This window comes from Morus notabilis, unplaced genomic scaffold, assembly GCF_000414095.1.
Source record: "Morus notabilis unplaced genomic scaffold, ASM41409v2 Scaffold3576, whole genome shotgun sequence".
In the NCBI taxonomy this organism is placed as follows: domain Eukaryota; kingdom Viridiplantae; phylum Streptophyta; class Magnoliopsida; order Rosales; family Moraceae; genus Morus; species Morus notabilis.
This window is the reverse complement of record NW_010367754.1, coordinates 11,105-24,039: the sequence shown is the minus strand read 5'-3', so window position 1 is coordinate 24,039 and position 12,935 is coordinate 11,105. Positions and strand designations below refer to the sequence as shown.

The 12,935-nt window shown below is 31.9% G+C and overlaps 2 protein-coding genes across 2 annotated transcripts; both read right to left on the bottom strand.

The window, feature by feature from the left end:
• Nucleotides 1–2,104: 2,104 nt before the first annotated feature.
• On the bottom strand, nt 2,105–3,536 carry LOC112094523 (basic 7S globulin-like). Its single transcript, XM_024175587.1, has one exon. It carries the CDS (start codon nt 3,523–3,525, stop codon nt 2,197–2,199), a length of 1,329 nt encoding a protein of 442 aa, XP_024031355.1. The 5' UTR covers nt 3,526–3,536; the 3' UTR covers nt 2,105–2,196.
• A 5,584-nt stretch (nt 3,537–9,120) lies between these two features.
• On the bottom strand, nt 9,121–10,563 carry LOC21384557 (basic 7S globulin). Its single transcript, XM_010113371.2, has one exon. The coding sequence runs from the start codon at nt 10,467–10,469 to the stop codon at nt 9,204–9,206; it is 1,266 nt and encodes a 421-aa protein (XP_010111673.1). The 5' UTR covers nt 10,470–10,563; the 3' UTR covers nt 9,121–9,203.
• Nucleotides 10,564–12,935: the final 2,372 nt, after the last annotated feature.

Sequence of the window (12,935 nt, the reverse complement as noted above, 5' to 3'; positions counted from 1 at the left end):
TTAAATATGTTTTTCAAACTCTCTTTAATATTAAAAGTCCACGATCTCCTAACTTTGATCTTTCAAAAGGAATTAAGGATCTATAAAACATAATAAATTTCAGTTTTCAATGATAAGGGATAAATAGATAAGAGTAAAGTGGTTGATAAAGATTAACATTTTTTCTTCCGATAGTAAATAATTAAAATAAAGTGAGAATTTTGTTGTTTTGACTCAAATAACGAAGGGTCAAAACCCCAAAGATCCACTCTTTAAAGGGTATCCCATAGGTTTTCTCTCTAATACTATCTTTATTTATGCGCAGTACGATCTTTAGTTTTTAGCGAAAGATCGATTTCTTTATTTATTTATCACTACTATATAAAATTGTAAAAGTGCCAAGCACTGTGGGGTTTTGGTCTTTCAAAACGCACCCCTTTAGCATTTCTTTTTTTTTTTTCTTGCCTTTTTGTGTTCTTTTTTTTTTTCCTTTCTCAAAATTTTATATTATTCATACTTTACATTTTTTTAACTTTTTTCTTTCATTTACTTCAATTAATTTTTTTAAAGGTTATCTTAATTAAATATTTCTTTTTAGTAGTGCTATAATATACTATATGTTAAATGTTGTTCTCACAAATTTCTTTCAACACAGTTTCAGCGTTCATTTTTTTTTTTTTTGGCTTTTTATGTTCTCATTTTTCTTTTTCTTTTCTTCTCTAAAATTTAATATTTCTCGTACTTACCTTTTTTTAACCTTTTTCTTTTATTCACCCCAAATAATTTTTTATCTAAAAGTTATCCTGTTTTTATATTTCTTTCCGATGGTGCTCTAATATATTCTGTATTAAAAGTTATTCTCACAAATTTCTTTCTAATTGTCTATTTATCCCATTAAAATAAAATTTTAAAAATATCTCCCTACCCATTTTCTTTTATTGCCGCCTTCTGGACCACTATTATTCTGCACATATAAAAGAGCCGTCATGGCTCTACTATTCCTTTTTTAATAATCTAAAATGAGTCGTTTTGACTATTGTTTTCCCTTTGGAATTGGTTTTGGTTCTTTACTTCTTTCAACCTTTTTTTTAATTTGTTAGTAAATAATCTATGTTACGTTTTTTCACTTTTTATCATAATCTTAATGCTAAATCCTATTTATTCAAATAGTAAATGCTAAATATAAAAAGAGTGGGTGAAAACTGTACTGTTCATTTTTTGTAGTCGTTTACGCGCTATTTTAATTATTTTTTCCCTCTATCTCTTCCAAGTGTTTTGTTTTTTTACTTTTTATTTCTTTATTTTGTTTTCCATACGTGTTGAATCCTAATCCTAATGCTAAGTAAAGTAAAAAGTAGATATTTGGTTGTTTTTCATCATATCGTAGTTCTAAACAGTGAGTTTTAGGTGTTTTATTTTTCTTTCATTTTTAAGTTTTAACACCTTTATTTTTCTTTTATTATTTTACAATTTATGCTCATCTTACCGTGGTTTTCAGAACGATAAGTTTTCATGTGTTTTACTCTTTTTCTTTTTATTTTTAAATTTCAACTCCTTTATTTATTTACTGTTTAGTTTGGTATCTTATAATTAAGAATGTTTCATGTATTTTTATAATTAAACATAAAATGTTCACTTAAAATACTATTAACGTATACTTCTTTAATAAAAGAAAAGATTATGTATGGGGGATTCAAACTCTACATTTTGTCGTGGAGTTAGGTGTGCAATCTTCGTTACGACAAGCATACTACCACTTAATATATATTCTTTTTTAATCTCCATATGTAAAAATATTCTTCTATTTTTTCTTATTTATTGTTGTTGTATTTTACGTTATAAAAACTTCAATTACAACTAAGTATGTGCATCGCACATACTAGAACTAATTTTTTTTTAAAAATGACTCTCCATGCATGGTGAAGTACTATTAAACTGAATCTATTGGTGTGTTCATTTGCAACACTCAAGTCATGATTTTAGTTGTGCATGTGAGAAAAAAAATCCTATAGTAAAAAGGTTAAATTTGAATTTCTATAAGAAAAAACATTGTAACAATATGACTTGAGCCATAAAATCAAGAAGACTATTTATTTATGCTATTGACGGAAAGCAAACATGGCCATATATTAATCACTTTATAACTTATTCTACAGCATGATTTTCAAGAGAATAATTGTGACCTCATTTTCTCATATTTTAATTGAAACAAAGCTGTCAAGCATTAGAAGTGAAATTGAAGTTAGAGCAAGTTGTTTGTCTGAACAACAACGACGAGCTGAACCCAAGTCGTGAAGTAGCTAAATCAAACTGTAGAAGATGGTCTTCCAATTGATAGGCTCCAATAGCTATAGAATGCCTCATCCCCACCACGTCGCGGCTGTCAATTAATCCGAGACACAAAACGTCATCGCTGACCTTAACCATGGAATTGGCACCAAAAATTCTCCAATACACCTTCTTGTTCTGCAACACAAGGTCGATGGTTGGGACCGCGGGCCCCACCCGCGTACTCCCGATGTTTTTCGAGCTAAAGCACGCCCGAAAAGGCTCCACCGGAGCCGCCCTACGCACGTGATTACCGAGCTCTTTGACGAATGCATTAACCACAGCATTGTAGATCGATGTCTCCATGATTGTGTAGGCATCAACGGTGCTGATTGCCGTTCCACCACGACCTAATCTGTCGATACGTAGCAGAGAAGTATTCAACGGGACGGATTTGTCGTTGATCTTAATCGACTTTACTCCGATGAAATACTCCGGTGAAGGCTCTTGTTTGATGTCAATACCGGGAAGTTTCTTGGGGTTGATTAAGAGCGGTGTGTAAATCAGAGAGTTAGAGACGTCTATTTTGGGGAGGAAGTTATAAGGGCCGTCACCGAAGAACAAAACGCCGTTAGATTTCGTTGAAGAGCTCAAGCAAACGGCGAACTTCCGCCTGAAGCTAAACGCGGCGGCGAATTGCGAAGGAAGGCTGATTTTAGTCCTTCCAAGTCCGGCGATGCCCTTGACGCCGTTAGGGAGGCCAATGGTGATGAAGGCAGGCGCGCATGTGAAGATGAATTTCGTTACCGAAACGACCCTTCCGCGATTGGCTCCGTCCGTGGAAGGGACAGAAACGACATCGCTTCCGACCAGGCCTGGCGTGCCGAGGTCCACGACGTTGTTGTCGGCGTTGAGAGTGCAAGTGTTATTGTAGCACCCGGGCTTGGGGTCGGAAGGGCACATGCCCATGTTGCATGGCGCTTTAGCGAGGGAGCACGGGGCGGAGCCACAATAGGCGGGCTTGTAGGAGGACGATACGTAGCCTTTATCACAATCGAGCCAGAGGGAGTCGCCGCCGAGGTCGACGGTGAGCTTGACGGGGACTAGAGGGGTTCTTTGGTAGATTTTGGTGAGGTATTGGATATGGTTTGCGGAAGTATCTTTTGTTATTGGGAGGACTAGGGCTTTGGGTCGGAACGATGTCGTTTTGGCTAAGGAGTGGGAGAAGAAAAGAGAGCCGAAGATGAAGAGAAGGAAATGGAAAGAAGAAGAAGCCATTGCGTTATTGCAAATTGAGAGGAGAAGAATGGATTTGGATGAAGCGCCGATAGAATTTTATGGTAGTTGTGTTCACATTATTGAGTTGTTGGCCAAGTGAAAGATATGGCAAGAATTAATATTCTTTTGACTTTGAATTTCAATTATTATACTTATCTTTTGTGAATAATGTCGTTGTATTTCACATGTTACCTGGTCTAAGTTTGAGTTCTATCCAATAAATAATCCTGAAATTGAGAAAGTTCTTGGAAGAGATCAGATCTAGAGGGGGAAAACGTATTAATTCATAGAAAACAATCATTTATTCATGTTTTTAAGTCATAACTTGGATAAGGGGAAAATCTTATCATGTATTGGAAAAAAAAAAATCATACATTCATGTTTTATTTTAATGTCAATGTAAACCATTTAGAACTGCCAATAAACAATAATTAAGTTCGAAATGACTTCGTGAAATTATATAGCCGAATAATCGAAATAAACAATAATCCTGAAAATATGTGACTTAATTAAATGCACGTTGCCAATCTAAAAATAATAGTAAAAAAACGCATGTGAAAGTGATGATTACTGCACATATCGTTACTGATTATTGGTGTTGCTTGTCTGCAACTTCATTGTTTAATTGAAAGTTGAAACCAGATCATCTATATTTTATCTAATAATTCAACAAAAGTAGCGGAAATGATCTTGATTATTATATTCTTTTTTCGATTAGAGAAGTTGGTTAAACTTTTGATCGTAATCTCACAAGCTTTGCTTTGTTAATGCATAATGAAGATTAAGGGCTTGTTCTTTTGGAGTTTAACTTGAGTATAATTCTTGAGTTGAATTTGAGTTATAACTTGAGTTGAACTTGTAACATGAGTTTGTGTTTGATTGTGTACATTTGAGTTATGGTTTGAGATAAGAATCTTTTTAAGTTTGTGTTTAAGTGAGTCAAAACTTGAATTTGTATTAAATAGTATTTTAATAAAAACTCAATGCTAATGAAAAATTTTAATAGGGTATATGGGTCGGGTTTTATTTGTCTTTTCGTTATCAACGCATAGAAAAAAAATCATCTCAATTAGAATTAAAACGAAAAAGTTATATAGTATTTTTAAGAATAGAAAAAATATTATTCATTAATTTGAGTTCGAGTTTTTGAACTCGAGTTGAATAGGAAACTTGAACTTGAATTTTAGTTCTAAACTCAAGTTTAAACTCGAATTTAAACTTGAGTTTAAACTTAAAAGAACATGAACTCAAATAAAGTTGTAACTCGAGTTATCTTTTTTTAAATTTTTCACTCAAAAGAACAAGTCCTAAATATTCTCAGTCTGGAAACACGGGTACAGATTGACTTTGGCTCCCCAATTATTAATACTTGTCAGCCACTATTATTTAATCCACTCGCCACATCACAACAAGATTTTTTTGTCCCAAAACATATATGGGCAACAACGTGATTCTCGTGCACTCATGACTAAACAAGAGACTGCTAGTGCTTTTCGATCTGGAAAAATAACCAATACTACATAATATACACATATAAATAGTATTATCCTTATTTTTTGTCAATAATAATAAATTATGGTATCGATATTCCATCCTCCATATCCGGATGATTTTATCGGCTTAATCCGAATGGAAGACAGAGATTTAAAAGTCTAAAATTCACAAAGAGAAAATCTCTTAAAACGAGAGAGAAAACCCAACGCTAATTAAATTATCAAAATATTTAAGTCTCTCTATTAAACTTAGTAATGTAGCTATTTATAGCTCAAACAAAAAAAAAAAAAAAAATACTCACTAAGACAAACGACATACTAAATGAATAACCACAAATAAATAAATAAATAACATGGCTAAAATATAAAAATGACTACTTTTAATTAAATCTTCCTACATCAATATTCTAAGTATATTTATGAATAAAAAAAAAGTGTTGACTCTACGATGTTCATTTGTAAGCTCTCAATTAATTACACGTAATTACTACTGAAGATTTTTCACCTAGCTAGTTAGTTTATTAATTTACACATAATCTATAGCTGGTTTCTTACAGCACAATTTAAGTATAATCAATTATTGGATAAGATCTTTATAACATGATGGACACATTAAAATTTCCATATTATTACCGCGTTGCAGAGTTTTTTTTTTTTTTAATGGTCAAAGTAAAAGAATTGCAGCTTCTTAGCCCTTCTCAATACATAAGTCGCGTCATGCAAGAGAACAAGTAGTTTTAGTTTCAGTCTCCGAGTGTCCATATCATTTGTGTTTGTAAATAGAAACACTAGGATAGAACGATATACATACATATATATATATATATATACACACTAATAATGGTGTATCTTTTCATTGAATAAGTTAAATAATAATAAAAAGTTAACCAAACAATCAAGGAATTTCTATCACATTTATAATTACAATTGAGTAAAGCCTAGTATAATCAAATTAAGTTTATTTCACATGGAGCAAATTCTAACTATCCCGTTAGCATTACATATATATATATACACACACACACATAAGGAATTTCTTTACATATATACAATATTGTTCACACTACTTAAATATTTCATTCAAAGACTTGCCGCCTTATCTCTTTGGAAACAGGAATCTGGGCACGTTTTTGGATCATTTCATACACCAATTTAACGCAATATCATGGGCGCCATGTGATTTGGTTTCCCTTCGAGAAAAGTTCCTGACCAATTAGAAATCAATAATCATGCAGTTGCTCATAAAATACATTCAATAGCATCATCCAGCTCTGATTTATTATTTAATGTGCCTTTTAAAGATGATTAGTATATTTAATTTGATTTCTCACGATTTTCTCAAATAGTAAAGGCTTAATCCTAAAAAAGTTTCTAAATTTCGTTGTCAGCCTCACTTTAATCCCTTATTTTTAAAATGTATTACTACTACTGCTTGAAAAACTCCTCATGAACATGATCAAGATCACCCCCATAATACATTATATATTTATATATCTAATTACATGACCCTGATTTTGTTCAAGTCAGCAAAGTTGTTTTCTTGATCATCTTACCAAAATTATATATGTATTCTAGTGTTAAGCTGGGTCTAATTGTTACGTATAATGATTATTAGGGATTTTTTTAAAAAAAATAATAATAATAATAAGGGAAAAAAAATGAAAGCCCACTGTATATATTCTTTTTGTTCAAACAAATCTTTGCGTCTGGAAGAGAAAATAAAAAGGAAAGAAGTTTAATTCTCATTAATTCTTATCCATACACGTCCAACCATATCTTGCCACGTGGACGGAGTTGTACGGAGTTACTCTTATGCGGAGCTGAAAATCATTTCTCAATTGTACTCAAGAATTAAAAAAAAAACCTCATAAGTGTAATTCCCATTAATTCTCAAATCAACGAAAGCGTACAAATGTATGTGTAGCCTCTAATAATAGGCGTTGGGGTAAGATTTACTATTACATTTATTTAATCGAGTTTTCAGTTTTAGGTTTCTACAGTAAAAAACTCTCAGAAAATGTCACATCTCAGCTCGAATTAAAAACTCGAATCCGCGAAGTGAACAAGGCCTTAATCTTGACCATCAGTTCTTCTGACAAAACTTTTTGCCTCATTCTTTACTGTTTCTTATTTGCTCTGCTTTTGTTCTGGTTCGAAAAATAAAAAGCTTTCATTTTGCTAGGGATTGTTCTTTATTTCTATGGCAGGTTTACTTATTAAGATTGGAGAATGAGAATGAAGAATAAGAGTTAATATCATGTTTATTTATTTTTTTATTTTTATTTATTAGAATTGAGGAATAGAAGTAGAGAATGTGAGTCAATCTCATATTTATTTGTTTCTTTTATCTTGAAATGAAAGTAAGATTAGTAGACCTCACTCAAATTTAAAATTAAAGAATAGGATTAGCACTCTCATGCGCCCCTTGAGATTGAGACTCTTATTCTTAATATTAATATTAAATTACTATTATACTTTTATTTTACTTATAAATATAAAATTCAAAATAAAATTCAAAAAATAATAATTACAACATACATTTATTATTTTATTTGCCTAATATTATAATATCAGCCTAATTATTATTAACTTTAATAAAATAAATATTTACTTTATTTGTTTAGTAAATTAATAATATATTTTAATTTTTAACACTATTTTTTATTTTTATTTATTTTATTTAAATTTTTTAACAATTGATTTTTATATTTTAAATAACTATACAATTTATATTTATTATTTTAATACCCTATTATTACACTAAATATTTTAATTATGATTAATTTTCATATAATAAGTACAATAATTTATTTTTAAATTAAAAATATAAAATTGCCACTTTCTCATTCTGATTCTGCGTGTAAGTAAACGCATGAATGAGATTAGCACCGTTCATTTCACCGATTCGAGTTTTTAGTTTTAGATTTTTACAGTAAAAAGCTCTCAGAAAATATCACATCTAACTTTTTCTACTATAGTAAAAAGCTTTCAGAAAATGCCACATCTCAGCTCGAATTGAAAACTCGAATCCGCGAAGTGAACAAAACCTGTGACTCCAATTCTAAATTCTATCACCAAATAAACAACTTATTTTGATAAATTCATCATTCTGAATCATTAAATTCGACCCACCAGGATTCATGTCCATTCCAATTACACATAAATAAAGAATCCACTAAAGTACTAATCCGTGCTCATCATATGGTCATCATATTATTTGGTGTGTCATCATTCTTTTAAATTTGGGATAATGCTTTCATTCTTCCACCCATATAAAGTTTTTTGGCAAGTCACTAAAGCTATTGGCTTAAATTGAAGCCATTATTTTCAAGTTTTTTATTTTATTAGTGATGGTAGGAAAAAATTTTAATTTTATTACATGCAATTTATAAGAACTCACGTTCCTATCTCTAGCCTTAACGAAGTTGGCAGTAGAGATTTCCATCTTAAAAACTTGCAGCGCATAATTAAACCAAACTGAAAGATGCAATTTTGCAAAGAGATCACTATAACGTTGCCGTCGGATTTCAATGTTGTAGGTTATGACTTCGTTCTAAGACTCAGTATGATCAGAATACTTTTTTTTTTACTTCTGTTCTGCCACTGTTTCTCTTTTGAATTGGTTCAATGGGGACCAGAGGTTATTTTTTATTTGTTCTATCTCTAACATTAGAGAATTCAGAGTATACCACGGAAAGAGCAATATAATTATTACTGCCAAAATGGCACCAAATTTTAAGCCAATTATCTGCCTGCAGCAATTGGACATCCAAGTAAGGAAAAACCCCCCAAAACATTTACCGAAAGTAGTTTGTATCAAATAGTTTACAAACATTTCTTTTGATTACCCTTACAGAAAACAGGCAAACTAGCCCAAAACAAAAAATTGAGACTTAAATGACTCCTAAAAAAAGCTCATTGATCTTCACCTAAGAAACGCCTCCTTGTACTTTAAATTACAAACAGGAACTTTCTTCGTTGTTCCTTCTTTTTTAGGAATACTGACATTTTTTGTTTTTCAACCATCAAATTTATATAAGAATTTATCTGTTCTACATAATTTTTTAATTTAGTGTGATTTTAACTAAATTTAATGCTAAAATAAGACATCCATATTTAAAAAAAGAAGAGAACGCCACACCAGAAAAACTCTCATTCAAACAAGTCACTTGTGACTTTTTCTTGTCACAAGGACTCTAGGGGTGTGGCGCCAAATCCAAAGTCAGAACAACTTCTCTTCCATTTCAGCAGAGGACTAAAACCCATCATAGAAGATCCCACATCAAAGTGAAGAACCACATCTTCCAACTGAAATCCCCCCAAAACAATAGAAGCCCCCAACTCCAAGCCCCCATCTAAGAACCCCAAACATACCACTTCATCACTCACTTTCACCATCAAGTTCCTTCCATGGATCCTCCACTTCACCAACTCACTCTGCAACCCCAATTCAACATCAGGAACTTCCGGCCCAAACCGCGTTTTCGGGACCGTTTCAACCCCAAAACACAGCCCAAAAGGTGCCACGGATTCCACTCTAGTCATGTTCATAGACAAAGCAGCTCTTTCATAAGCTTTAACAAAAACGGCATAGATTGAACTCTCCATAGTGGTATAAGGAACAATTGTGCTTAGCTTAGCCTTTTCCACATCAAACGACAATCTTTTACCTCCAATGCTGATTGACTTCAAGTTAATAAAGTAGTCGTTTTGTGAATCACCTTCACCAGATAATATTAGAGGCGTGTAGACTAGTGAGTTAGAAATTTCGGAGCCAAAATAAGAACTCATGTAACGACCATTTTCATGCAAAACGACACCGTTTGACGACGATAAGCACAGAGTGAATTCCCATTTGGAATCAAGACCGGAAGAAATCTGTGAAGGAAGTGAAATCCTAGCCCTTCCGAGGCCTAAAATTCCTTTGGCCCCACTGGCTAAGCCACTCAAGAGCGATTTTTCCGCGCAAGCAAAGAGGAAGTTATTGTGCAGGTACTTACCGACTGTTCTGATTTCTTCCGCCTTTGACGGGTCCACCAGATCAACGGCCAGGATATCTTCCGCCACATCCCCTCGACCGCGCACTTTCCCGATCCTGTTTTCCGAGAAAATGGCGCAAACATCGCTTTTGTCATCTGAATTCCGACGGGAACTTGACTTGGCGGCCAAGCAACGAATCGACCCACGTGAGATCAGACGGCCGGGAGAGAAAAGATCACGAGAACCACAGTCCATCCAGAGGAATGGACCACCCAGATCGAGTACGAGCTTGGTGGGCAGGAGTGAATTTCCATGGTCAACGCTTGTCAAGTATTGGAGAGTCGAAGCGTCTTTGGTGATGGGAAGAATTGGAGTGATCTGGGCATTGGAAAGTGTGCCATTGTAGAAGAAGAAAAGACATTGAACAAGAAGAAGAAGAAATTGAAAAGAAGAAGAAGAAGAAGAAGCCATAGAAGAACAAAAACAGAGAGAGAGAATTTTGGGAATCAACGAAAGATTGGCTAGCAGCGGTGGGGCGCCGCGGTTTGTTTGGCTATAATAAGGTAAAGAAGTGGATAAGGTTATGGGATATTCGTATAATATTATTTTTCATTAATTTTCAAATTATTTATGTTATTATATCATCGTGTTGCTGACTAGATGGTGGTCTCCAAGTGGGAATATGCCACCAGGTGGTGCTTATCCTGTTTGAGCTGGCACGTGACAAAAATCATACATGTGTTGAAATGTTTGTCTTTATTTATTATAAATTTATAATATAATATTTGTTTTCTTTTGAATAATGGTGTGATAGCTTATGGGGGCTAGAAATTTCAAAGAAAGTATATAATATGATAAAAGAAATACATGGCCTTATCAATATCACTCAGACACATTGTGCGTATTTAGAATCGTTTTTAAAAATAATTTTTAAATATTTCAAAAAATAAAAAATAAAAATGAAAATAAAATGATATTTGTTTAATAAATATTTTTAAATAAAAATGAAAACAAAAATAATGAAAATAATTTTTTAAATGAATTAAAAAATAATTAAAAATTATTTTTACTTTTTAATTTTTATTTTTAGTACTTATTAATAATATTATAATATATTAATTAATCAATATAATTTTTTATTTTTTATTATATTCAAAATAATTTCTTAAAAAATCAACCAAACGTAATTTTAAAATTGATTTCAGAATAATTCTCAAAATAATTTTATTTTTATTTTTTATTAAAAATAAAATTAGTTTAAAATTAATTTTGAACTTACCCATTATTTTTTTAATTCTTATAATAGGTAACGTTTATCAACCACGTTTTTCCCTTTTAATAATGGATAGAGTTGTTGGGTGGATTATCCTGCTTTCACACTGTAACTATGGATTATCCTGCTTTCTCACATAACTCGGACCTGAAGCTCAATGACCTAATCTCAGAGTCAATAAAACATAATAATAATAAACATAAAAATAATTCTGTGAACCCCCACGTTTTTGGGAGTTTTTGTGGAGGACAATTTCGTGATATGAGTGAATAATTTCATTTCACCGATTTGAGTTTTCAATTTTAGGTTTTTACAGTAAAAAACTCTCAAAAAATGTCACATCTAACTTTTTCTGCTACAGTGAAAAGCTCTAAAAAAATATCACATCTCAGCTCGAATTAAAAACTCAAATCCGCGAAATGAACGAGACCTTAAATCTCATTTTTTTATTGATTTAAGTTTTTCAGTTATAAGTTTTGACAGCTAAAAGTTTTTAAAAAATATGACATAACTTTTTATGTTAGAGTTAAAAACTCTCAAAAAATATCGCATCTAACTTTTTCTGTTACAGTTAAAATTTTTTTAAAAAACGTCACATCTAACTTTTTCTTCTATAGTTAGAAACTCTCAAACAATATTACATCTAAGCTCAAATTGAAAACTCAAATCAGCGAAGCAAACGAGACCTTAATATTTTTTTATTTTTAAAAAATATCACATCTATTTTTTTTATTACAATTAAAAACTTTTAAAAAATATTACATCTAATTTTTTCTATTACAGTTAAAAATTTTAAAAAAATATCACATTTTATTTTTTTTATTATAATTAAAAACTCTAAAAAAATATTACGTTTAAACTTGAATTGAAAACTCAAGCAAAAGTTAAAGGAGGTCTTAATATTGTTTTCTATGTTCTGAATTTTTGAGAGCGTAAAATAGTAACGTTGTTTTATCGATTATTAAACATTGGTTTCTTCCATCGTAAAAGTGACAAAGATAAACATAATATCTGTGTGGTGAGTCGTAATGGTATGATGAAATTGTATTTTAAGGACGCGACGTTATTTTTGAATAGTTATCACAAACTCTATACACTGCAGAGCAGGGAGGAATGTCGGCCATGGCCTCTCACCCAATTTAACGGACTGGGTTTTCATCCTAGTTTTGATTGAACCTCTCAGAAGTGTTGGAAGGACTTTATAAGCTTAATGTTCTTTTTAAGAGATGCGGTTTTTCTGGTTTAAGCCGGGGATAAAGTTGTGTAGTGTTTTGCTCAGAGTGTTTGAAGAAAAGCCTCTTAGAGTTTCAGATCCCATTGTTTTTGATTCGAACGATGAAAATAAAATTCAAGTTCAGCATGAATATATGTCGAGAATTCTGGGGGGAAAGATTCTAGCTTTGGCTCCAATTCTCAGAAATCTATTGTTATTGAAAGTGGTGAAACAAAATCTGAACATGGAAAAATGGAAGAACCGAAGAATCGGATGAAGTTTCAAACGCGTTGATAATTTTTTTTTTGTTTCTTTTTTCTGATTAAACAATACTTTATTGAGAAAGCTCACGGAGCAAAATGGTAGAGACAACAGGGCCTTCCATCCCTGAGGAAAGAATGTTAGGAAACGTGCGTTTCAAGTCACATATTTATTTTAGTAATTATATTAA